General features: G+C 43.5%; 1 protein-coding gene across 1 annotated transcript in view; it reads right to left on the bottom strand.

Annotated features, from left to right (window-relative positions):
- slc4a4a (solute carrier family 4 member 4a) overlaps window positions 1-24,983 on the bottom strand; it is a 44,270-nt gene extending 19,287 nt beyond the window's left edge. Inside the window, exons 1-6 of the mRNA XM_079161027.1 lie at window positions 24,896-24,983; window positions 19,152-19,325; window positions 9,364-9,499; window positions 7,181-7,341; window positions 5,012-5,191; window positions 1,287-1,363 (exon numbers count right to left, since the gene is read on the bottom strand). Coding sequence (XP_079017153.1) covers window positions 1,287-1,363; window positions 5,012-5,191; window positions 7,181-7,341; window positions 9,364-9,499; window positions 19,152-19,325; window positions 24,896-24,968 — 801 coding nt within the window. The 5' untranslated portion in view covers window positions 24,969-24,983. The remainder of the gene's footprint in view (window positions 1-1,286; window positions 1,364-5,011; window positions 5,192-7,180; window positions 7,342-9,363; window positions 9,500-19,151; window positions 19,326-24,895) is intronic.
- Window positions 24,984-25,247: the final 264 nt, after the last annotated feature.

Below are 25,247 nucleotides of genomic sequence, written 5' to 3'. Positions count from 1 at the left end.
CCATTATCCACGACTTGAAATACACTCGGAACAGCTTAATACTGAATAACATTTCCTGATTTTTTTTTGAGAGATAATAACAATGTTGGCCTTCTGGAAAGTCCAAACAATGCAGCAATGAGATAACAGGCTTGTGGCCACAGTGTGGAAATGATCGCTGCATGTCGGCCCACACAGGAAACTGAGTGGGTGTGGAAGAGCTTCAGTTAAGAAGATGTGCTTCCTGTCCAGTGTCCCTTTCCTTCTGTCCCACAGGAGGACACGCTGGGTCTGTCTGACCTCATTCTCTTCCAATTGTCAAACGTATTAAATCCTCTCAGACCGGAAAATGACAGAAAGTCTAAGTGTATCGTAAAGTTGTAGTGGAAGTGGGCTGAAGGAGCATAAATGTGCGTGTGTAACATTCCATTGTAACTTAATCATAGATTGATCATCAATTTCTCTTTCCGTTATTCCTCGTATCAAAGATTCTTGGCCTGAAAGCATCATCCTCGCTGTAACAAAATCTCCACGCTGACCATGAAAGGAAAAGTTCATGCAGATCTTCGACAGACTCCCAATAAACTGCTAAGTAGAGCTGAAACATTACATAAGCAACTTGGATATTGTTGTACAGACTTGGCTGCAGCAGGCTGGCTGATGACGACCGTAGTTTGGAAGAATGTACTTTAGACGGTCTCTGCTGTGAAACAGCGGAGACCGTCTGCACATCTGGAGTGGATGCAGCTACGTCAGGCTAACATGTTAGCTTTGCATTGCAAGCCTGTGTGAGGTCGAGCCGTACTTGAAAGGCATTTGCTTGAGACAAATGTAATTTCAAGTGGGCTGCTGTTTAAGTGATTGACTCATCTAAACGCTTGCTGCTCCTTTTCTGCATCACTTTGCATATCTTTTTTCCAGATATGCTGGAATAGACTAACTTTACATCTCTTACACTTTTTTTGTTAGTTGTTAATGAGCCAAAAAACTACTTGATTGGTAACTTAATTAACTAAGTTATGACTTTGAGATTTTCTGTCATTATCTCGATAATTAGCCGATTTGTCTGATGACTTACAATAATTCTTGTAGAGATTCTTCAGACAAACGGAACTTAATAAAACCATTCATAAAATACTTTGTCGGTTTTGTTTCGCCTTTTAAATTTCCAGTACAACATTATAATCCCCAGAATCACCTACAGAAACCCATCAACGTTGCAGAAACACTACAGCAAAAATAATTTAGAGACATATTTGAAGGTAACAAACATTTATTTCCACTATTTAATCATCAGGTTGACTCACCTGTTCTTTTTCCGGTTTGTCAGAAATGTCGTTCATGCTGCTGGAGGTCAGGTTCCGGTGAGTTGTGGTGGGACTATCTGAAAGAAGCACATCAATCCCGCACGGTTAGACCAGCTTCACGTGAGAAGTCTTCTAAAAAAGGACCGCAGAGAACCAGGAAAAGAGACAGTGGCCCAGACAGTTTGCTCCCCAAGCAGCGCCGAAAAGAATGACCAGACAACAGCGGTGGAAATCATGAAGCGATTTCAGATCCCATTAACTTTCATCTACAAAAGTCAAGCTAACTTTTAATTCAAGCTGAAAACATCTTCCACTTAGATGTTCACTGGAGCTGGTCTACATACAATCTGCTGTGAATCGGCCAGTCGAATGCCGATCGATTCAAGTCAGTAATTTAAAGTCTGAAATTCGTAATTAAGCACCCACACTATTTGCTAAGATCAATATAAAGTACAGCCTCCCCTAATCATGAGCATGTTATCTTGTATAGAACCCTACAAACTCTGAGTACAACATTGCATTTTAGATGTTCAACCATTTCCCATATTTATATTTAGTATTTAATGCCAAAAACTCTATGACATGTTGTTCAAATCTCAAGTTACAGAGCAGCAGCAGTGTTTGGTCCACTTTATTCTACAACAATGAAATTATATTCAACAAACATCTTTCTCTACACTTGTTCAGCTTGTTGCAGAATAACCTAGGATGACAAACGCAGTTCTCACTTAATAAATAATAATAATAATAATAATAATAATAATAATAATAATGTTGTGCATCCAGCCTTACTGTGTAGAAATAATCAATAGCTTTATGGTTGAGAATATCTGATCCTCTTAGTGTCCATCTTTCACATCCAAGTCTTCCCCTAAGTGCAGGTGAAGAGCAGACTCTGACTGACGCTCTGCTGACTTCTGGTTTCAGCTCGTCAGAGATCTGACAGCAGAACGTGACCTTACTCGAGTCCTGGAGCCATCGCGGGTAAGAGACGGCATCAGGAGCGCTACGAATCTCAACCAGAGCAAATTCTGATGCCACTGTAGCCTTTCAAACACCTGCCCCCTGAGGATTGTGGGTAATAACATGCTTGTCAGTATGATGCAGCCAGTAGAAATGATAAAATTGTAGTACTTACATAGAGTAGATACAGTAATAAAGGTAAAATACAACTAAATTAAAAAGGGAAATACATAAGGGATCAAATAAAATCTGATACAAATGTAAAGACTCTAAAAACGAGTACTACTACTGTACTTGGGACAGGAGACAGTTTCACTACAGTTTCGTGACTACGTTCAAACTGCAGACGAAAGTTTTCCAGTTTTGACGGTTTTCTCTCACATGTGACACAAATCTGATGTTTTAGAACAAAAAGCTGCAGCTGCAGGTAGGGCTGCACGATTATTAACAAAATCATAATCACGATTATTTTGATCAATATTGAGATCACGTTTAATTATCACGATTATTCATTAGCGACTGTTGCATCGTGCGCGCGGATCGGGGCGGAACACCGCCGTGCGCGATACAGAGAGCAGGGGAATTGTAAACGCGCGACCATGTAGTGACAGACGTGACATGCCAGCGTGTACAAGCTCCCCGTCTCTCTACTCTTCTACTTCTACAGGGTAAGCGCATGACAGCTCTCATCTCGTTCGCCCCCTGGTGGTTGGCTGACTGTTAATTGAGGAAGCGCTTGATTTGATATGTAGCAGAGTATTTTAAACGTCAATATCGCAGACGATCATGCTCATTTAGTCGTGGCAGCCAAAATCGTGATCGCGATTAAAATTCGATTAATTGTGCAGCCCTAGCTGCACGGTTACTTTTCCCAATTCCCATCTGAGTCACATGGGTTGGATGTGTGCTAAATATACGAGCCACTTGGGTTTTTAAAAGATGCCTCACACAAAACTCAAATATAAACTCTTTGGCTGTTGTTTCTGTAACAACAATAACGAGCCGTGATTCAACCAGAACTGATCGGAGGTCTGCAGTGTGAACGTAGACTGGGGTCCAGTGAACTTACTAAGCCAGTCCATGCTGGTACTCCTTTGGGACTGCAAGTCCTCCATTGAAATGTGACCCGACAGGCAAGTCACAGAGTTCCCGAGTGGACTACGAGCTTTTAGTGGCGGCAGCAGGTTATCAAACCCAATCCAGGGCAGCAGAAAAGGAGGAAAAAAAAAAGAGATGGAAGGGAGAGATGATAGACAAGCCCACTGAGCCAAAGCAAGACATTTGTTAGGAGAATAAAATCAAGTGGTTAAAAGATGTGTAAAAACAGGATCTATCTGCATTTACAAGCTGTGCGGAGGAGTATGGTAAGAAGAAAGGCATCATTAAATCAGGGCACCATGGGTCATTGGACAGGATTACTGCAACAGGAGTCACATTGTATTTTAATAAACTGGAGGATGTACTTTATCCTCGTTTAGTAAATATCAATTAATCATTATCAGTACACCTCTTCGTATCAGAACTGTGATGTTGATAAGAGCTTTTCATGTTTCCATTTGAACACAAAGCTGATCCTGAACAGAGGGAGCTTTTCTTTTCACAGAGTCATAAACACGTTCCATAAGCAGCCGGTAATAAATAACTCCCCTTTCCAAAGACCCATGGCTGGTAACAGATTCATTTACGTCATCAACACAGAGAACTTCCAGTTACTCGATGTGTTGCAATCAAAGGACTCATAGACGAGTTGTTAACACGAGTTAAACATCGGTGTGAATGAGGGCCGTCACTTTGAATCTCACCGCTTCAGATTGAATATCGTGTTTGTTGCTGATTAATGAGGTTTGTATTTGCAGCTTTGCGCTGCCTTCTGAGGAACATGTTCAATAGTTCATGTCAATTACACTGATGAAAGATTTTGTAACATAATTAATTAAGCCAATTAAGCCATGTTTTTATAATTTCACAATTTTTGCAAAGTGACAGCCCGTCCTGTGGGATGAAAAGAGTCGTTTCATTTCTACTGTAAATTACATACGAGTTGTCAGAAATGTCAACAAAATCACAAGTTAACAGAGTGAAAATTGAAATTCATCATCAATTCAGAGATTCTGCCTGCTGTAAATTATAAAGCTCGATTAATCACATCCTATCAAAACACTGGAGGAGTTTCATGACCTCACAGGGCCTTGGACCTTTCTCACCTCGTGTCATAAATTCATAGACTGAACTCGATTCATCAGTGTCAAAATTTACACCCGAAGTCAATTTGAAATCAGTTCCACCTGCTCTCACAGGTGCATATCAATTAAGTTATACGCATCCGTGAATTCAGTTAGTACATTAGCCTGCAGTGATTACGTTAAACGTGTTAGATTGATGATGTTTGTGAGGAATTAGCGTAAAACATCTACAAACTATAGTTCCACTAGTTGAATGAGTGAGCCAGTAGTAGTACTATAGTCGCACTTTATTATATTTTTTTGCGTTAACGCCTTCAAAATAAAAGTATAAGGTCCTATATTTACGGACAAGCTGGTGCTTAGGACTAATCAGCGCCACATTAGTGGGTTCGTGCAGAGGAGGGCAGCAGTGTGTCGCACACTGTGGTTTTCCTCACTGCCCTCAAAACTCACTTCACACCTCAAAAAGGAAATCTAAATTAAACGCAGTACTGCAGGTATGTGCCGCTAAATCTATTATAGAGTAAATGGCTGATTTAGTTCTTTCTTTGTACTGCATCAAACTGGCATCAGTATTACCGTTTTCCTGGTTGGAAAACAGCCTACTTGCACTGGAGACCGTCTTGCCGATGTCAGCCAGAGAGCGCAGGTTGGACTTCTTGGTCTGGTGACGATGTCTCCGCAACAACGTGTACGTCACTTTGTCCTTCAGGTCGGCTTTCAGCTGGCCGATCTCTATCTGGTTGTCAGTGATCATCTCTGGGAGGTGCACAGAGAGAGAAGAGGGGAGGGAAAGAAGAGGGTGAGGGGAGAGGATTTCTGGCTTTTTCTGGAAGGGAAGAAAGTTAGAACGACACTGAACGTAAGACTTGACAAACTATATTATTAACGCTGCGTATTGGCAAGAATCTGACATCCAGCAAACCCTCAATGTCAACTTAGAATTTCTACTTTATATGCAACATAGAAAATGAAATAATGTATCAGAATTTCATATATATTTTCATTCTGCGTGTCATTTTTTCCCCATCCTGCAGCACTGAACCCAACAACCTCAACTTAGTAACAACTAATTGAGTCAACATAACTAGTCTCCTCATTCTTGTGAAGGCCAGTGCCTCCCGACACGAAGCTCCTGTATGAAAGTCTTCATGGCACCATAAAAACCGCTCAATCAAAAGGTCTCGTCTATTTTTATAAAAAAGAAGAAGGTCAGAGGCCTGAATGCCGACATATAGCAGCCTCGGGGAGATTTCTCTTCTTGTGGAGGGGCAGTGCCGCTAATGGCCCATCAGTCAAGTCGGCCGGCCTCAAAGCAAGAGGCCCAGCTCCGCTCGGCCTGTACAGTGCATGCAGCACACTCAATTACTTCACATTAATCACTCCGAGTGGTAACTCTTCCTCCTGCTCCCTCATGCAGACAAAAAACGAGGAGGGCTGGCTGTCCTCAAATTAGGAAGTTTTTTTGTGTGACCATTTACAAACTACTATTTGAGCCCCCCAGTGTTATAAAGTACAGTACTGGCAGGACTTGACTTAGAGCTGTGACCTTTTGCTTCTCTTAAAGAGAAGAAGAGGAAGGAAGGAACCCTCTGAGCCCCGTGTGTGATGTGCATCAATCCATAACCCTGCACGGAACACTACAGAGCAGCTCTGCATATCGTGCACAACACAGAGCAGCTCTGCATATCGTGCACAACACAGAGCAGCTCTGCATATCGTGTACATCACAGAGCAGCTCTGCATATCGTGTACAACACAGAGCAGCTCTGCATATAGTGCACATCACAGAGCAGCTCTGCATATAGTGCACATCACAGAGCAGCTCTGCATATAGTGCACATCACAGAGCAGCTCTGCATATAGTGCACAACACAGAGCAGCTCTGCATATAGTGCACATCACAGAGCAGCTCTGCATATAGTGCACATCACAGAGCAGCTCTGCATATCGTGCACAACACAGAGCAGCTCTGCATATAGTGCACATCACAGAGCAGCTCTGCATATCGTGCACAACACAGAGCAGCTCTGCATATAGTGCACATCACAGAGCAGCTCTGCATATCGTGCACAACACAGAGCAGCTCTGCATATAGTGCACATCACAGAGCAGCTCTGCATATCGTGCACATCACAGAGCAGCTCTGCATATCGTGCACAACACAGAGCAGCTCTGCATATAGTGCACATCACAGAGCAGCTCTGCATATAGTGCACATCACAGAGCAGCTCTGCATATAGTGCACAACACAGAGCAGCTCTGCATATAGTGTACATCACAGAGCAGCTCTGCATATAGTGCACATCACAGAGCAGCTCAAAATCAAGCCGGCAGACGGGTTCTCTGCTGACCTTCGCCGATATCATAAGTAAAGACATTTTAAAAACTCTTGTACGTACTAATATTCAGAAAGTGAATATGTTCAAATAAAATCTTTCTTCGAACAAAATAGCGGCCAGTTTTTGGTCATAATGAAACTACACAATGTTTATTAATTTTCAGTCAGTGGTTTTTAATTGTTTTACCAAAGATCCGCTCAAATAAAGCAACATTAAGTTGTTATGGTTCTGTTGAGGCACCTCAAAGAACTTGGTGGAGAAAAGAGAAACATCACCAACATCACTGCCTTAAAAAATATGCACCTCAACCTAAAAATCCAGGTTCCCTTACATTTCCTCCTGAAACACACTCGCCAAATCACTGGGCCCGAATGCAATTTAATCCTGTTACATAAAACCAACTTACCAACAACCTGAGGTAGATTGGAAGCTTCCATGTCGAGCATGATGGTGCCTTTCTCTATGCACGTCCGCAGTTCAAAAAGGCTATGCAAGGACAGCGTGGCCACGTGGGGTTTACTCCAGCGTTCACCTCCTTTCTCGACCTTCTCCTCAAACTTGATCCACCTGGCGGGATGAAAAGGGGAACACGACAAACACAGAGAAACAACGAGTACCATGAGGCTTTTTACTCATATCATACATATATTATTAGTTTATGTAAACAATGCACACCAGACCTGTTGACTCTGCTATTAATCATACCCGTCACTTTATCAGCACCATCCACTTTACCATGTCTTTTGTCTCCAATAGTTTCTATTCTTACTCATTTTAGTTTATTTATGTTACTTTCTCTAGCTAGGATTCATTTCAGTCCTTGTACCGCTGCAACAACAGAATTGTACCACCTGATCAATACAAGTGATTCTGAGTTATTTGGGTCCTAGCGTTGGAAAAGTGGTTTAAAAAAAGTAAGTGAACGTCACATCATTGTGAAACTGGTAATGAACTGTCAGGTGTGTGCACTTTTGTCAAATAAATGGTCAAACTAAATTTCCCTTTTATCACTTTTTTAATACTCGCACTTCAACGCTGCCTGTTTGTCATTTATTTCATGTTGCCAAAGTCTCATTACGTGCCGGGCTGAAAGGGCGAGAGAATTCACTTCTTAAACTCAGAGGCAGTGTTTTCATTTCTATTTTCCTCAGGTCTCTTTTTAATCACCCTCGCTCTCTCTTTCTCTCTCAGAGTCGTGGCGATGGGAAACTGAACTGGGACTGAGAAGTTGTTTCTATACCAGGGTTTTATTTGGACACTTTTGGCTGCCAAAATAGCACTTGGCGGACCGCCAGCACTACCCAGCACTTGTGAGATCTTTTATTCGTTTTGGGTCCACTGAGTGCACTTGGTGAGACTTTGGACCAGGATCTTAATCTCTGCAGTTATCTGCAGAATAATAAGTTTGACATTAAAGATACAGGGCTGATTTATTTGACCCATTGTAAGCATTAAAAACTGTTTTTAAAGGGTCTGGGACGGTAGTCCTCGTCTCACCTTTTTAACCCTTTGAACCTCTCGTATTGTAACATTTTTATTTTATTATGTTACACTGCAGAGAACTCCGCATCACTTCTACCTTATTTTATTGAGAAACCGTCTTTAGACTTGTTGTTCTCTTTTTTTAAATTGCATTTGTTCTAACTGAGGAAATAGCAATGAATAAACACAGGTTTGTTCCCTTGTATATTGAGAGAATGACAATAAATTCTACCTTTCACCTTGTTGTGTTTGATGGGTTTTTTTTCCCAAATGGTTGACATGAGATGAAATGATTTCCTTTGCATTTTGACTGACATTCTGTCCAATCCAGGTTAAACTGTCAAGCTATAGTGTCACCTTTTGAATTCGGACATGACTCCGTTAAAGCCCGTCTGTGCTCATTCTCCACTAATTTGATATCAATGTTCCTTCGGTGCATCCGAAGCTGGACAAATGTATCACCAGAACTTGGCCTTAAAAAGCCTTCCTGAGTAAAAGTGAAGCTCCTTTTTAAGAATACTGAAAGACTTTGACAGCAGAGTCCTTCAGAAGAGTTCCTCTGCAAATCACTCAACTAACAGCGAACCAAAATGTAACTCCTATCTGCAGCACAATTGGTCAGAGGTTACGATAACAGATCAACTCATTTGGAGGCTCAAACAGCAGCCCAGGGATCCAGTTTCCCCCTGAGAGAGCTTCACTCATCCAACGCTAATGACGTATAAACAATCAGCCCATCTCCATCCCACAAGTGGGCCACACGAGAGAGACCTGTGAGACTGTGAGCTCGCTTTTTACGCTGCTCCCAATTCAACGCACGGCAAATTATTTGATGTTAGAAGAACTGATTTTACTCGGAGAAGTTTACCATTTTTTGATTAGTTATTTGACTCTGGGGTGGCTGTTTAGAGCTAAAATCCAAACAATTAAAGTAAGCAAAGTTTTTGAACTTTAACTTTTATTTTTGGATGTATAGATGACTTTTCACAGCCAACACTTCACGTTTTCAATGATTGAGTGAAAGTCAATGGAGAACATTTCTAAACTTCATCGCAACTGCAGGTGCATATACAGGAAGACCCAAATCTTGAGACTGAGGGTCCTTACCTGGCCGTCTCCTTCCACTCCATCTCCTGTCCGTCCACCGACAGAAGCTCGTCCAACTCCGTGAAGAGTTGAGGCGGCGCCGGGCCGTCATCCTCCTCGCCGAGGATGAAGCGGATCCTCTCGGCCGCCGACGAGACTGCGGAGAGAGGAAAAATACTGCGGTTCATAGGCTTGCATTGGTGCCCGTTGGGCAAGGGTTTGGGCACCGGCTTCCCCTCCTCAGCTGGACCCTTCCCGTTGGCCTCAGGAGGAGGTGGCGGTGGTGGGATTTTAACCACGACCTCCTCTCCTTTCTCTTCCACATCCTCTTCCTTTTCCTCCTTCTCCTCTTGGTTATTGTTGTTGTTGGACATCTTCAAGACCTCAGTGACCCTCCCCCCCTTTTACTCTCCAAAGGGTTTGCTCCTCAGATAGCAGTCGGCAAGCCCCACAAGCTCACCACAGTCCCGAAGCAGCAGCTAGACCCTCATTAACGTCTCGGGTGGAAGTGACAGCCGCTCTCAGCTGCCTGCTCCAGCACTTTGTGGACCAGGTAGGAGGGGGCCGAAGGGGTTTAGGGGTCCCCTCAGTGACAGTGTCCCCACAGCTAGCCCCTTCTCCCTCTCCGCCCCCCCTTCACTGTTCAAACAGGCCTTCGCCATTGGACCTCCAGCCTTGGCAAGCTGCCCTGGAGCCCCTCATTAACAATTAGGAAATGGTCCACAAACTGGCCTATTCTTGAGCAGAGGCTTAGCTTCCCTTCCCTTTGTCTTCTCATTTGAGCAACACAAACAGATTTTCAAACAGGATTGATATATGGATTATACTTTTGGGTGCTAATCAAACATGTTGCAAACGGATGCACCATCGCAGCTCGTTCCAAGTGGAAACAAATATTTGAACTTTCAAAATGGGGAGCAAAACAATAACTAGCCCCCTATCATGGAAAGCAGGCGCGTGCATGTAGAAAACCGTACGCAGAGATCATCGTCGTCAGCAAACAGCCACACAAGACGAGGGCACGAGGCATCATTAGAGCTACAGCTCATTTACGGAAAAAAGATCACATAAATGAAACGATCAGACCACTAATGTGTCAAACAAATCTCGTGTGCACATGCTGCATGACTGAGGTTAATGTGAAATCACTTTTTCAAAAAGTACGCTAAAACCACAGTTTAAATACACAGTTTACTGCTTTCCAAACTTTGGCCACGTGACCCGATTTCACTTTGAATTATAGCCAATAGACATTTTTACAGCAGATCTCTTATCTTATCTCATCAGGTGTAACACAGGTGTATAGCAGTAATTGGTGGCTGTGGCACCTATTAAGGTAGCGGTAAAGCGGGTCGTCCACTGATCGGGAGATGGGCGGTTTGATCCCCGGCTCCTCCAGTCCCCCCAAAATATCACCAACGTGCTGTTTATCCTGCTGTTGTGCATCCTTCCTTCCTTTTTTTCTGGACCACTTTGAGTTCTAGGCCTTTTTGAGGAAGAGAGGACTCGTGCGTGGTCCTCATCTTCAGCAGGTTAAGAGTTGGTTTTAGATTTGCGGTTAGAATTAACTTTGGGTTAAAGGTATGAGAGTGTAGTTGTGTTGGTTGTGGTCAGGGTTTAGGAATGCATTATGTCAGTGAGGGTCCCCACAAGCACAGAGGCACAAGTGTGTGTGTGTGTGTGATCATAACAAAGCTGGCTGATCTGATTACATAACAGCTTGCTAATACTGTGGCACCAGAGACTTGACTGTAGATACTGAATATACGAGTGATTCCCATGCATTACCTCGACTGTGGTCTAATCTGTCCCACCAGAGTTAAATATGTCCCGTCTTAAAACACAGACCCCAGCTCGTTTACCATGCTTGTTGGTGAGATATTCTTGCTGTGTCTATACAAACCAATGTGTCTTACATTGTTTTCTAGAGCACAAAGTTCGACATAGATCGTGCCTTTAATTGCACCAGGTTGATTTAAAATGCACAACATCTTCTTCCGGGGGAGCGTGCCTCTAAAGGGTGCGAAGTCCTTGGACTCTTCATCTTGCAATAGAAACCGAGGGAAAATAAATGGTTAGCAGGCTCACTGACACAGTGACAACCCACCTGGTGAAGAGGGAACTTCTCTGATATAATCCTGCTCTTATATGAAGAATTCATGCAAATATCAGCGTCACAGAGAAAGGACGATACTCCAGTGTGGAGGATTTGACTGGACTCTCCTTTGCAGGTGAAATTTAGAGATTTATTTGGACAAACGTACCACACTTGACATTACATCACCCACCACATTGAGTCATTCATTCATTCATTCGGTCAGCAGTAAGTGGTCAAACAGTAAATGAGGTGAAAGCTTGCAGTTTACCCTTATTGTGTTTTCCCACAGCACCATAACAGCAGCAGGTACGGGCCAGACAAGCAGCTGAGAGATTACTAAGTGGGAGGAGAAACTGACTGTCTGCTGGCACACACACACACACAAACAAACACACACACACACACACACACACACACACACACACACACACACACACACACACACACACTCATTTCAAAGCAGCAACTAGCTTAAGTCGCAGCTTGTTTAATAACACCTCGGGTGGAATAATTTACATGTGCGTTTCACACATTTAGCTGACACTCCATATGCACTGCGAGTTACGCTGATTACAGTAAACAGTGCAAACAAGCTTTAAATACCTGTATGGCCGAAACTGCATGCAAACAATAGTAAGCAAGGACGGGGGTCAAAGCCTCGGGGATGCAGGCTCACGTGCTGCTGGGTTCCTTCCTAAATGTGCATCCAGTTAAACAAATAACAGTGTTAAACAGATACAGCCAAAGCAGAGCAGTACCAGTTTCATTCTAAAGAGCAACACGAAATGCAAATTGTAATAAAACAATCCACAAATACGAATTTTGTTTTCATCCCTATGAAATCAATGCAAGGACACCCTGCTGGAGGAAAAACGTTATCTTAGCAGAAATTAATTTTGGCACAAGATCAGGAAAAGCTACCCGACACCCTGTGTTTACAGCTGCAATCCGCTACTTTCTGTACCTCTCTGTACGCTCAAGCCTTTAGATCATCATTTTACTAATAAACGTCACTTATTACAGCATTAGCGATCACAATATTTCATGATAAAGGAATGAACAGGAAGGGAAGAAAGAAACACGTTTTCATGGAAATATGAGCAACCCACCGACCGCTTATAATAAGACATTTGAAATTCAAAATGTATTCTCTGAAGCTTCTTTTTAATACACTGAAGAAGAAACTGATGCTGCCCATCCATACTACCCAGTGAAGAACTCAAGCTGGTAACACGCACGGTGATGGTGCTCGGGGAAAGGTGGGTGAGAAGGGTTAGGGGGGGGTGAGGCTCGGTGCAGAGTGAAAGCAAACAGTAGCGAGAGCAAGCACCAAAAGGAGAGATAGAAATGAAAATCCCATCGTTCAAACGCAATTTCAAAGCTCTGTGTGCTCTAGCCAAGAGCCATGGGCATACAAAGAGGACTTTGTCCCAGAAGCAGAGGCTCACGGGATAGGGGATGGAGGAAGAATGCCCGCTGCCCGGCAGAAAGCTTAGTGTGACTGCCACTAAAGGCCTGTTTAGTCCCACTCTTGACATGCATCCTACACAAATACCTTACCATCCCCTCTGACCTTTTTGGAAAAACTCAGCACATCATAAGGGGGCAACATGGGGTCTGATAGCGCGCTCATTGTTTGTGACCGTACATGCAATGATAACGCAACTCAGCGTCACTCATTCAAAGCAAAAAGAGGATCACTGAGAGAGTACAGGAAATGTTTTCCATGCCACAGAGTCTGACGCTCAGTATGCAGGGCAGCGAGCACACAGAGGCAGCGGACGGGTATTGGGGCTGAATGCAGAGTAACACCCAGAGGGTGATTCATTGAAAGCTTGTTTATACTCAGACCATCCAGCTCTGGTATTTGGTTGTGATAGCTAAGGTGAGCAGGTTCCGATGAGAACGTACCAAATACCGGCTGCTGGGTGAAATGACCTCAGTGCTGTCTGCAGGTAAACTGAACGCAACGGGGCCACATTTTCTCTTTGCTTTCACTGCAAACAGCCCAATGCAACTCATCACAGAAAGAGTCACACATAAACTTGACCCGAGTTTGTCTACAAAAGGGCTTAATGCACCATTCAGCAGCATCACCAGACTTCTGTGAATCATTTGATCCTCTGGCCGTAAGGGTAACCCCCGTCAAAAGTCCTAATTCATCTCCCAACTTCATTTTCACCTCTCATGTTAGGACTTCACACAAGATGGAGCATCTTTGCACCACAGCAGAGGCTCCACTTCTCATCTAATGTGTGCAAATGTCAGACTGGTCTCATCCAACATACCTAATAAAGAAAATAATGCACCGTAATTCATAGGTATCCCTCAAAAATATTTTGTATATTATGCACGTAATAATGAACGAGGAAGTCACACAACCAGCCATCTTTCAGCCAGGAGGCCGCGGTTTGTTCCCCTTATGAAACAAGAGGTCGATGTATTAGTCACGTGACTTGAGTAATGTAGTTACAGCACCTCGACAATCATTTCCTAAACCTAACCAAGTAGTTTTGTTACCTAACGAAGTATTTCACGATCTTTTTCTAAACCTAACTTAAGTAGTTTGTTGCATAATGAATGAATTGTTTCCTGTGAAGACGGAAGTTTATTTTGAAAAGACTGTATTCATGTACACAAGAGCTGGGGGGGGGGGGGGGGGGGGGGGGGGGGGGGGGGGGGGGGGGGGAAGTGTGGATGTTTGTGGTTGGGGGACGTTGTTGATCTAAGAGTCAATCAATGAATATTAACTCATCGTGACAATAAGCTCCGTTCAGACAGTCAAAGTCAAACAAAACAATGGCCTTTCAAAGGTTTAAGCACTTTACCCAATCAATGTCCACTGACCTTCTCCACTCATAATCTATTCCTTCCTGTGACACTGAAGAATGTCTCAAGCAGTCGCTCCGTGGACATTCCAGTCCCACAACTCCAGACCTATTTCCACAGTTTGTTTTTACAAAAACCTCCCACAACTTTGTGACACGATGTTAATAATTGTTTGAATCATAAAGGGAAGACCAGTGAGCCTTAGTGTACATCCTGAACGGAGTCCTCGTCAGGCCATGTGTACTTTAATGTCTCACTGAGAACAGTCTGGATCCTTCCTCGTTACTCTCACACAAAGTATTTGGCGCCAAGTGGAGCACATCTAGCATTGTGTAACAGCTTTCACGTGGAATTGTAGTTTACTTTCAAAGTGATAGCTGTAAATGTTTAGGGGTGCAACGCATATTACTGTTGCCATGTGAAAGCAGTCAGGCTTCTACCGCGACCTTTGCATTTATTTAAACTATTTTTAAAGTCTTCATACGTCTTCGGATTGTACTTTCATTTCTGAGAGAAGACGGTATCTTTCCAGCGATGCAAAAACATCAAATTGGAGACAAATTAAATAGTCTGCAGCAGTCTTGCTCTGTCTGACTTTGGGGATATTAAACCCATTTGTATAAGATCCAAGTTTCTAAGTAATCTATGTAATCCACTTTGAGAGAACATTTGATCCCACTTTATAGGGAGGAGGGGGGGGGGGGGAGCTTTGCAAAGAAAAACATGCTCATCAAAATGAGCAGGGGTCAAACGGCCCTGCAGTGGACACACATGTAACCAGGAGGATGTGCTCTCAGTCCCTGCAGCGTCCATCTGACCAAACAAGAGGCTTTCAGTCCAGACAACAGCCAAGGGCCTTCCCCCTGGGGGCGGCCACGGCTCCCAGAGCGAGGAACCCGGAGGAGGGCAGCGAATAACAGCAGGACATTAGGTAAACTGCATGCCTTGTCAATTTTTTGCGTGCCTGACAGATTCCAATTTTATAAACATTTCTCAAGAGGCAGAGCTGCTTTAGATATTAATCTTTAGATCATTAAAGGCCAAATATTCAATTATTCTCTGAGACAATAATTGGTAACGATGCCTATGATGTTCATGAGGTTGGGAAGTCAGCAGGCTAGCTCACTAGCTGTCCCAAATAGCCGGCTTGACGATAATGCGGCTGGTTTGACCGTGAGAGGTCGGCTGGGCTTTTAAGACAAAGATACTGACGGGTATGAGAAACGATGCTTTAACCTTCACGGTAACTAGACGTCAACCCGACTGAACACCTCGGGGAGATTTCCAAGCGCTGGTCCAACCGTTATCGAAACTCCAAGTGAACGAAGGAGCACTGAAGCTTGTCAAAAGGTGCTCACTTAAAGCTACTACGAGAACTTTCATGCTGTGTAGATTTTGAAAAAGCGACGGCGTTTCCGAGCACCAGAGTATCATTTTTTCTGACAGTCTGCTCCGCTCGGTCCTGGTTCTGGTTCTCCTGCGCCTCCCTTCCCTCCCGACAGCCCAGCAATCTCCTGGCTGAAAGGAGGCGCCGCCGCTGACAGGTGAGGGAGCTCTCCACCTCCCGCCGGAGCTCCGACTGCAGGTCAAAGGCGGCAGAGGCCCCGCGCTGCAGTTTGAGCTGCATGATTTTGTTCGCACGGAATCCGACCCGGTAGCGCCGGCGACGAGCGTCAAAGAGTAACGGTGTATAAATAGCCGGTCTTCTTGCTGATGGTCTCGTTTACTTGTGTAGGTCATAGAGAGGCATCAGTGTTAAAATGATACCGTTTAAAGTTCCTCGTGGTAACTTTAAGCTTCATGATAACTAATTCCAAAGTGATAAATTGCACTTATTAGTAACATTGGAAACTGTACGCTTGCATGTGCAAAAAAACAACTTTGACATCTTATGTGAAGCAAATTCAGCAAACTATCACTTGGCGAGAGGAAGATTATTTCTGTTTCTTCCTCTGAGAAATGATAATAATGACTTTATTTTTAAATGATTGGCTTCACTATAAATCCAATCTGCCTCAGCACCGGTGGGCTCAGACTCCACCTTCAATGGGTCACAGCAAACGGAATATAAATTGTAGAAAAGTCTGTTTACCGTCTCTCTGCGCGCTTCATTAATTCCATGACGACTTTTGACCAAACGTCAACAGCGTTTACGCTCTTTCACCCGCAGAGCGCCGCAGTGTTGACTGTTAACAAAACGTCAACGCTCACATTCTCCTGCCAACATAGTGGCATTTTCCGTGAATGGAGAATTACCAATGACGCTGTAAACAAACCCGGGTGTGTCGGGTTCCACCGAGTGTTTTTCTTTCCCCTTTGACACACATATATACTGTATACACACACACACACACACACACACACTGATTGTTCTTCATGTCTTCCCATACATCACTTGAGTCTCTGTTTTGCACGTTTCTTCAGAATTAAATATGGATATTTGGCTGATTTGGAATATATTTTTCTTCAACTGCAATTCTTTTGGTTTATCTAACGAAGGTTTAATAGCATTCAATGATAGAGGGAAACAATCAAGCTGTTATTTACTAGTTCATCTTGCACATTCAAACATCCGTACAAAATTTCAGTTTCAAACCAGATGCCAATAAAAAACTTGATACCGTTAATGAGGCGATCTGTAAACTTTGTCTAATGAAGGTGGCAGCATCTACACACACACCTTCAAGCTCACCACAGGGGGTGATTTCAGCGGGAACAGCTGCCGGAGCTGAAACCGGACACTAGAAACCTCCTCACCGTGGCATCCCCGTGACATCACTACGGTGTGTGAATGTTGTATGAATGTTAGTTAGTTCTGATGGGCAGGTGGCACCTTGCATGGTGTCAGGGTGTGAATGGGTGAGTGATGACATGTGTTAAAGCGCTTTGAGTGGTCGGAATCAAAACACAACTCCCAAACACTCGATACGATCCGTCTGATCTGCAAATACAGGCAGCAGTTAAAAAAGAAAAAATTCATCTGGTTCAACCAAGTGTGAGCAAATGAACCGGCAAGGCTGGAGAGTAACTGCAGCGCTGTTTACACACAACAGGTTGGAATATTTACCTTTACCTTCGTGGCCCCACAGACACGATCCACTAGCTTTGGCGAGTAAAACTGTGTCACTGACAGCTCAGTCTAAATGCTCAATAACCAGATTATCTGTTTTAGGGTTAGCGATAGGGTTGGATGTTCAAGAGGACAAATAAGGACATACCGGTTATAGTCTTTAATCTGTTGCGAGAAGGAAAAAACAAACAACCACCGGCTGCAAGGAACCGTCTTCAGACATCACTCGGATCGGCCAAAAGAGAAAGAGATTCATCCGTGAGACTAAACCTGAATGCAGTAGGTTCATGAGAATAAGTGACTCAGATTACACTGCTCTTCTGCTTGATATGTGAAACACCATCATAACATCGATAATCACTCCTTCAGACACTTTGGAAGCGTATTCCAGACCCGCGTGTCCCCCAACACGCTGAAAATACCTCGGACTGTGGTCAGGGAACCGACTGAACCCAAAACAAATATATATCTATAAAGCAATCTTTGCTAAATATGCATCGTAGCAGCTACCAGATGGGCTGGCTGTAATCTATTCTCTGATTGGATTTTATGTCCTGAAGAAAATCCCCCACATCAAGTCATCACATTGTAAAAATCCAGTTCTGGTGTATTTTGGTCCTCTTGTCACGTCATGTTGCACACGCAGGCATGTGTGAAAGGACGGCATTGTCTTGAAATGACAGCGGCCCGGCATCGTTATTGGATCGAGACGAAAAGCGGGGACGTTTTAAGACGTATTCACAGAATACTACCGTTTCACACGGACGTCATGCGTGCAGGGAATTACCCTCCATCCTCTGTTTCTGCCACAACATGACTGCATGTTATTGTCATCAGAAGACCCCTGTCCTCACCAAAGTGGAGTAATAAAATCTGTGGTTCCCAACCGGTTTTGCTTGTGACCCTTCATGTCTGTGAGCTCACGTTTATGAACTGGAAGCAGTTCAACCAAAGCGGGATGTTTCCTCCTCGTACCGTTTCATCCGGATAGATTTTAGGGGACTCAAGAGGTAAAAGTCTCCAAAAATACAAAGATTCTCATATAGCAATACGCTTCTTCTTCAACCTTTTTCAATTGTTAATCATCTTGTGACCTCTGATTTGAAAGCCTCCTTAGTTCCCGACCCCCAGACCTCAGCAAATCCACACTGTTTTAATATCAGCATGACATTATAAACCACCGGGTTCTACGGGTTCCATTGATGCAAATTGGACTACAGCCTCGTGCCAATTCAAACCATAACTTTAAAAATGGTGAAGAAAACAATGCTGACATCAGTTAGAGCCGGGCTTACACTTTAACTCACAGTCACCCAACCTCCCCCCTTCCTCCCGTTCTCAAGTTTCCCCATCAAACTGGCTGGAGCTCTTTGTCGGAGCATCCGCAGATCGCAGCAGCTGTGCCTGAGGGCATGTCGCACTCTCCACCCTTTACGGGGCAAGAGAACGCTCCAGTCGACCAAGAATGTGAGCATTAACACATATAGACGCCGACGCACGCACGCACACAAAGACAGGCTACACTTATGTTTGCAACCAAGGACAAAAGCGCAGGACGGCGTGCACTTACTCGCCGCACGCAAGAGACTCGTATCAGCACAAGTACAATTACATCCGAGAAGCCATTACTTCCAATGAAAATCCACTCTGCTCTGTCGTAACAGACTCGTCACTCAGCAGGGCATGCGTGGCTATTTCTGGCCACAACGTGGACTCAGCAACTTCTTCTGGGGGTCACGGGGAGTTACAGGGTCTTGTTTTTGACAGACAGGAGCCCTAATCCGCCCCGACGTGGAGTCCATCAGAACTTACTGAGAGGTTTGAGGATGCTGTTGCTGGCCTCATCGTTGTTTTCCGTGTCCGACTTGTCAGAGGTGTTCTCCGTCAACCTCTCCTTTCTGTCCTTGTGGCCGGCTTTCCGACGGTGGCGCCGCCGCCGCCGATAGCTCTTGGGCACGTGCACGCCGATGTAGACGGTGTGGTGGCCTGCAAAAAAAAGGGAAAAAGAACAGATGAACATCGTGAAACAAATTCGGACAAATTCAGATCGCTGCGATGCTAATTGTGCACCTGAACAGCTGCAAAATTAGAACATTTAGAAAATCACATTGTGACTTCTGCAATGCTGCGAAATACGTCAAATACAACGAGACCCAAACCCAACCATGAACTCTTCTCAATTCAGTTTAAAACGGGGAACATTCTCACATTCTCAGCGGAGCAGAGCGGGGTCACAGAGGTCGCAGTACACTGTCAAAACAAATATTTGGACAGAAGAAGAAGTAGGACGTAGCAGCGAAGACGCCATAACTGCTTGCATGACTTCCTCCTTGTTATGCTTGTTGGCACAACATCAACAGGACGTTCAGTTTTACATGTAGTTCGGAGGTTTAAGGTCGATAATGCCAAGTTTGCTAACAACCTGTCCTTCGGATGGACAGCACATATATTGACGTTCATCACTTTTTGTAATACTTATGATTACCTAACTCATATAACCATAACTATACAAAACATAAACGCACCAAAAATTTTAATTTGTTGATGCGTGCCAATAAATAAATCAATGTGTTGTCATCAGAGACGCTTGCCGCTCTTTCTGACAGAACCCGTTGGTACAGTTAGCCGTCATCTCTTCTAAAGAGCTTCAGGAGGCTCCGTCACGAAGTACCCAGCATTGGAAAAGTTGCGTTCTGCTAGAGAACGGTGGGACTGGGGACATAAAAGATCATATTCAGACGGCCACACAGCAATATACAATAGCTGCAGAGTCGCAGTCTGCCATTTAGCCTGCGCACACTGACAAATACCTGTTGTTTAGCTTTTAAAAAAGGTATTAGTACAGACACAAATCAATAATTCTACTACACCAATGCAACCTTTGTGTTTACTAGTGTTATTATACACTTTTGAAATAAACTCCTGTTTTGGTGGATTCTGGCGTCTGCTGAGGAGCTGTCCATGGTGTTGAAAGGTGCTCTCAGTAGGTGTGCTATAAGCTGAAATCATCGTCCCTCATCTTAATGAAAACGCCTCTAGTGCCGACATAAACGCATACATGTGCACGTGTGGTTCACTTAAGAGTCCTGGTTTGGTTTGAAAACGTGGTCACCCCTATAATAACATTCAGTTTATGTATGTAACCGTTTTAAAAGAGGAGTTGATTCAACCTTTTGTTCATTTTGGAGGCTGTAGTTTGTGGTTAATTTGAATTAAAAACCTACAACCTAGACCACCTTTCTGGTACAAGTGTCTCCTTCCTAAGCAGAGGAAGGCTATAAACATCAAAAGTCTTCCTGAAACAAAAGGCTCAATGCGATCAGTGTCAAACGTCGGGGCAGCGCTGAGCCAAGCACAGCACATGACCCAACCAGGAAGTGACTGAACCCCTCGACACAGCAAACAATGATCTCTCTTGAAGCACAACAGCGTTCATTATTCCCTCTCGTACCACAACGCCTTGTTTTTTTTCTTCTAAGGGGTTCATCGGAATTCACCGACACCGACGTACACCGAGCTGATACTGAGCATCAGACCCGAGCTCCAAAATGGTTTGAACCGTCTCACCTAAAGACGTGAAGGGACGCCGTCAATCAGAGGCTTTTCTGACTTTGCTCATTTTTTTCACAGAGTGAGATTAAAGGAATACACCGAGCACATATCATCCTTTTGTTCAATACTAAAAGTCAGACATCAGCTTGTAACATTGTTGGTGATGTGACATTCTCACAAAACTACAGAGAAACACATTGAAAACATTCAAGTAGCTTAAATTTACATTTCAAATCAATAATAGATACGATACAGATATACACATCATTCTGTAAAGCCACATTACACACACACTGCAAACTTCGCTATGTCTTCTACTTAGAAGTGGCTGCAACCTCTGATCATTGGGATCATTTATGTACATCAGTATTTATTCAGTCTCCGGACCTCATCCTGGTGTGAGCTACAGAGTCCCTTTAAACTAGATTATTTCATAAGCATGCAAGGTTATAAAACTGGATTAAGGATCATTTGAGCACTGAATGTACTTCTTTCTTTCATTCTTTGGTTGATGCAATTTGCTGTTTTTTTAACATTTTTTTATGCGCTTGTGCGCCATCTTGGCCAGGACCCCTTTGGAAATGAGATTAAAAACATGAATGGGATTATCCTGGCTAAATAAAAAGGTTAAATAAAAAATACATACAAATATAAACAATTATTTTCCACTTTCTTCAGTCCACCGGTCTGTTTTGGTAACTTCCAGGCCCGCATCACCCACACCAGAGCTTATGGTTCAACAAAGATGGTGCTGGTCCCATGTTTATGGGGAGAACAGTGAAAACAGACTTCCTCTACTCCGGGAGACAAAACTCCAACAAAAGTTGTTGAAACTTCAGTCAGAAGACAAGAGCGGATTAAATTGAGGAATTGCTCGGTGAATAAATGGCATGTTCTGTTCTGTAAACATTTCAGTAATTAAACATTACAAAAGTCACGGTCACGGTAGAGAAAACATTCTCACCGTCACATGACACTAAAACATACAAAATGATCAAACTTTGTTCATGCTAAAGACATTCTTAGCAGCTCGTCAAGGCAGAATATCCCACCACACCTTTTATTTTAGGGAGATACTAAACGTCTTTAAAAGCAAACCAGATATCCCATCGTGCAGCTACAGTAGAGCAGCTACTTTATGTTCTGTGGAGCTGATTTTAAGCAAGAAATATCTCAACATAGATGTCCAGTGTTACCTTCTGCTTGCACACTGGCTCATTAAGTTACATTAGAGTCGACCCAAAAGACTCGACGTACAGAAAGTGGGCATTACAACAAGACCCGGGAGCAGATGTCTGTGAAAGAGAACCGACACATAGACAGACAGAAGGAAATAAAGACGGCGGTGCCATTAGGGCTGATAGATGAGCCATAAAGCAGAGCGTGAAGACGTTTGCACAGGCTGAACGGCAACAAGAAAGGAGGCGAAAGAGGAATAAAAAATAGTCGAGTCAAGGAGCTGGAAAGGGAGATTTGCACACTGCCAGAGTCGCTTGTGTAACGACTTCCTCTTCTTTTTTTTTTTGCGTGGAAGAAGAACGTCTTTTGGAGCGGCCTGCGAGCACGCACACTGAATGAAATAAAATCCTTGTGTTTTTTTTACTGGGGAGGCTTGTTTAGCTCGCTAGATTTTTGAGGAGAGGCAACGCCACCGCCAGTTTCCCCAGTAACCGCGCCGCTGGGACCTGCCCAGGGCCAGTAGGGGAGGATGGCAACACGCCACCGCAGCGCTGACAGCATGCTAATAGAAAACCGCTTCAAAGAAATATATACTGTTGGATTAGTGGAGGTAGAGAATAAATGATTACTCGTCCTCAGCTATAGCAGGCAATATCTTGAATATTTGAATTACATCACTGGAAACATTTAACCTAAGGTCACACAAGATGAGCAAGAGAAGCGTCTATCTTGAGCTGTGACGCAGAGTTCAGATACCAAATATTTAGCTCGAGTGAAAACAAAGACTTATCAGCGTCAGACGGAAGATAATTAAGGCCACTGGGCCAAAAAAGCTCTTCTTCCAGACTTTTATCTGGTACAATGCAAGAAATGTCAAGCTACCTCATCTCTTTTTGTTCTTATTTTTATATCAGTCTTTGAGGGAGCGAGCAGCGGGGGAGGAGGCCGAGCCCAGCGGAGACTCCAAAAAAAAGGAGATTCAGCCGGCAGACGAGGACACACGCAGACACAGCCGAGGCGCTGGTTACGCACAGGAAGTCGGGAGAGATTGAAGCAGGAGGTCAGGCTGAGGTGACACCTGACAAAATGTTGACCTCCGGCATGAGCGACGCTGCTGCGCAAGTTCCAATGTTGACTCTGTATTTTATCTTGTTTACAACTAAGTTACTTAAAAAGGATCATTCCGGTGGTTTTGCATGCTTTATACAGTGCAAAAAGTAATTAGCAGGCTTTTCAAGCTTGCTTAAAATGTGCAACGTATCACATGAACACTGCATTCATTTTGAATTGTTTTAAGTTACATTACCGCTGTGTGGAAAGGCTGCACAATAAATTGTTTTCTAATCTTTATGTCAACTTGTGCGATAAACACGTCGATATTGCACTCTGGGATTTTTTGAGTTATTAAAAAGAGCAGAATGCCAAAACACTTGTATTGGCAAAGTATGAATGCACATAAAAAGGATCTCAATGTACTTACAAATATAAAGACTTACTCAGTTTATTTATCATTAATCGCGATATTTGACGCGCTACTCGCATATTATCCTCGTATCACGTGGCCTACAGAATATTAATACAGTTTATGCACTGATAATGTAACTTTAAAAACATGCAGACTTCGTGTTCACTGTGATGGATTATATAACTCATGTTTTAAGAGACTTGTTGTTTCATATTGTACAGAAATGAATGGAAACCATGTTTTGCATGTAATTATATAGAAGTTACATATAATAAACTGGGTTTTTGTTCTCATTTTGTTCTGGGTTTTGGCCAAAAAGAAAGACCAACAAAGTACTTCCGCCAAAGAACCAAAACAAACCATGAAGATCTTGGCTGTTAAAACTGGCTCCATCCCAGACGCTTTAATCTGCTGGACGAGAACCAAGGAACCCGTGATGTCGGGTGCAGCAGGCTAAGGGCGTCACCGCGTAATGCTGCCCGTGCTCCTCGGCAACAAGAGGCATCATGGGCAGCGAGGAGAGTAATCAAAAGACATGCAGCAAGAAAAAAAACTAGATAAATGTTAAGAAAAGCTGGGTTCTCTCTAGAACACTGGGATAGAACATTTAAAAGTACTAAAGCAACCACAAATAAAGACTTATTCCCTTGTGTTATTGTGTTATTTATAAAAGGCGAACACTCAATTTGGAAATCCGCCACACAAACTACATTTTATTTTGTCAAATAAAAATCTGCAGTTCTATGATGATAAATTCAAATGTTTGCAGTTATTTCTTATTTCATTAATTTTCATTTATAAAACGTGCCAATTTTATACAAAAATAATATTTACTATATTAGTTTTACTCCTTACAGATGATCAGCAGGCAGACATTTAAGGTTTTCTTTCCCCCTCCGTCTGTTGTCCTGTAGGATTAGTGAGGTAAACACAGGGCGACATGCTCCGTGTGCTACATCGCTCTCATGCCAGCTCGCTAAACAGGTGAGTGTCGCTCACAGGAAGTCTGGCCGACTCTAAAAGGATGAACGAGCTCCTTCCTGTTTCTCTCAGAAAGCAAAAGTCAATTCAGAGGAACTGAGTTCTTTTAAGACTAAAAACTTCTGATTTAAAGAAAGGCTTTTAGACTTTTAGATTGCATAGTTTGACTCTCAGATGGAGACTCAGCGATGTCTGATGAACTTTTACAACTTTTACAAACTGAAGGAAATATTTCAGAAAGAAGTAAAGCCTTGGAAAAAATATTGATAAAGACACCATGTTTCTATTGCTTTGCAGTCTACATCACATGGAAGATAAATAAGACTTGTTTACATCACATGCAGAGATATTGCAGTGTTGCAGGAACAGGTAAACTTACCGTCTACCTCCTCCTCGTCACAGATGTGCTTGAGTAAGGACGCGCCCCGGTCCAGCACCGCCTCGTCCTCCATCCTGTAGTAGTAAAAGAGGAAGAAAGACTGCTCACACTTCTCCTCCAGAGACAACGTGGAGCCATAGCTCTTCGGCGGCTCGTTCACCTGCAGTAAGTTTGTACTGGGGCTCAGTCCGGTGGTGCTGCTGGTGGCGCTCATCTCCACCCATTAAAGACTCATTGACGGACACACGCTATCGTGACAGCGCCTTGAGAATCTGCGTTTTCAGCGAGCGAACCGCCCTCAAGCGAGCGATTGTGTGTCGTCCTTCAGGAGGGCAAAGTGCGCAGTCTTTAG

This window comes from Pholis gunnellus, assembly GCF_910591455.1.
Source record: "Pholis gunnellus genome assembly, chromosome: 6".
NCBI classification, from domain to species: Eukaryota; Metazoa; Chordata; class Actinopteri; order Perciformes; family Pholidae; genus Pholis; species Pholis gunnellus.
Note: the sequence above shows the minus strand (reverse complement) of the source record. Positions and strands in the feature narration are given on the sequence as shown.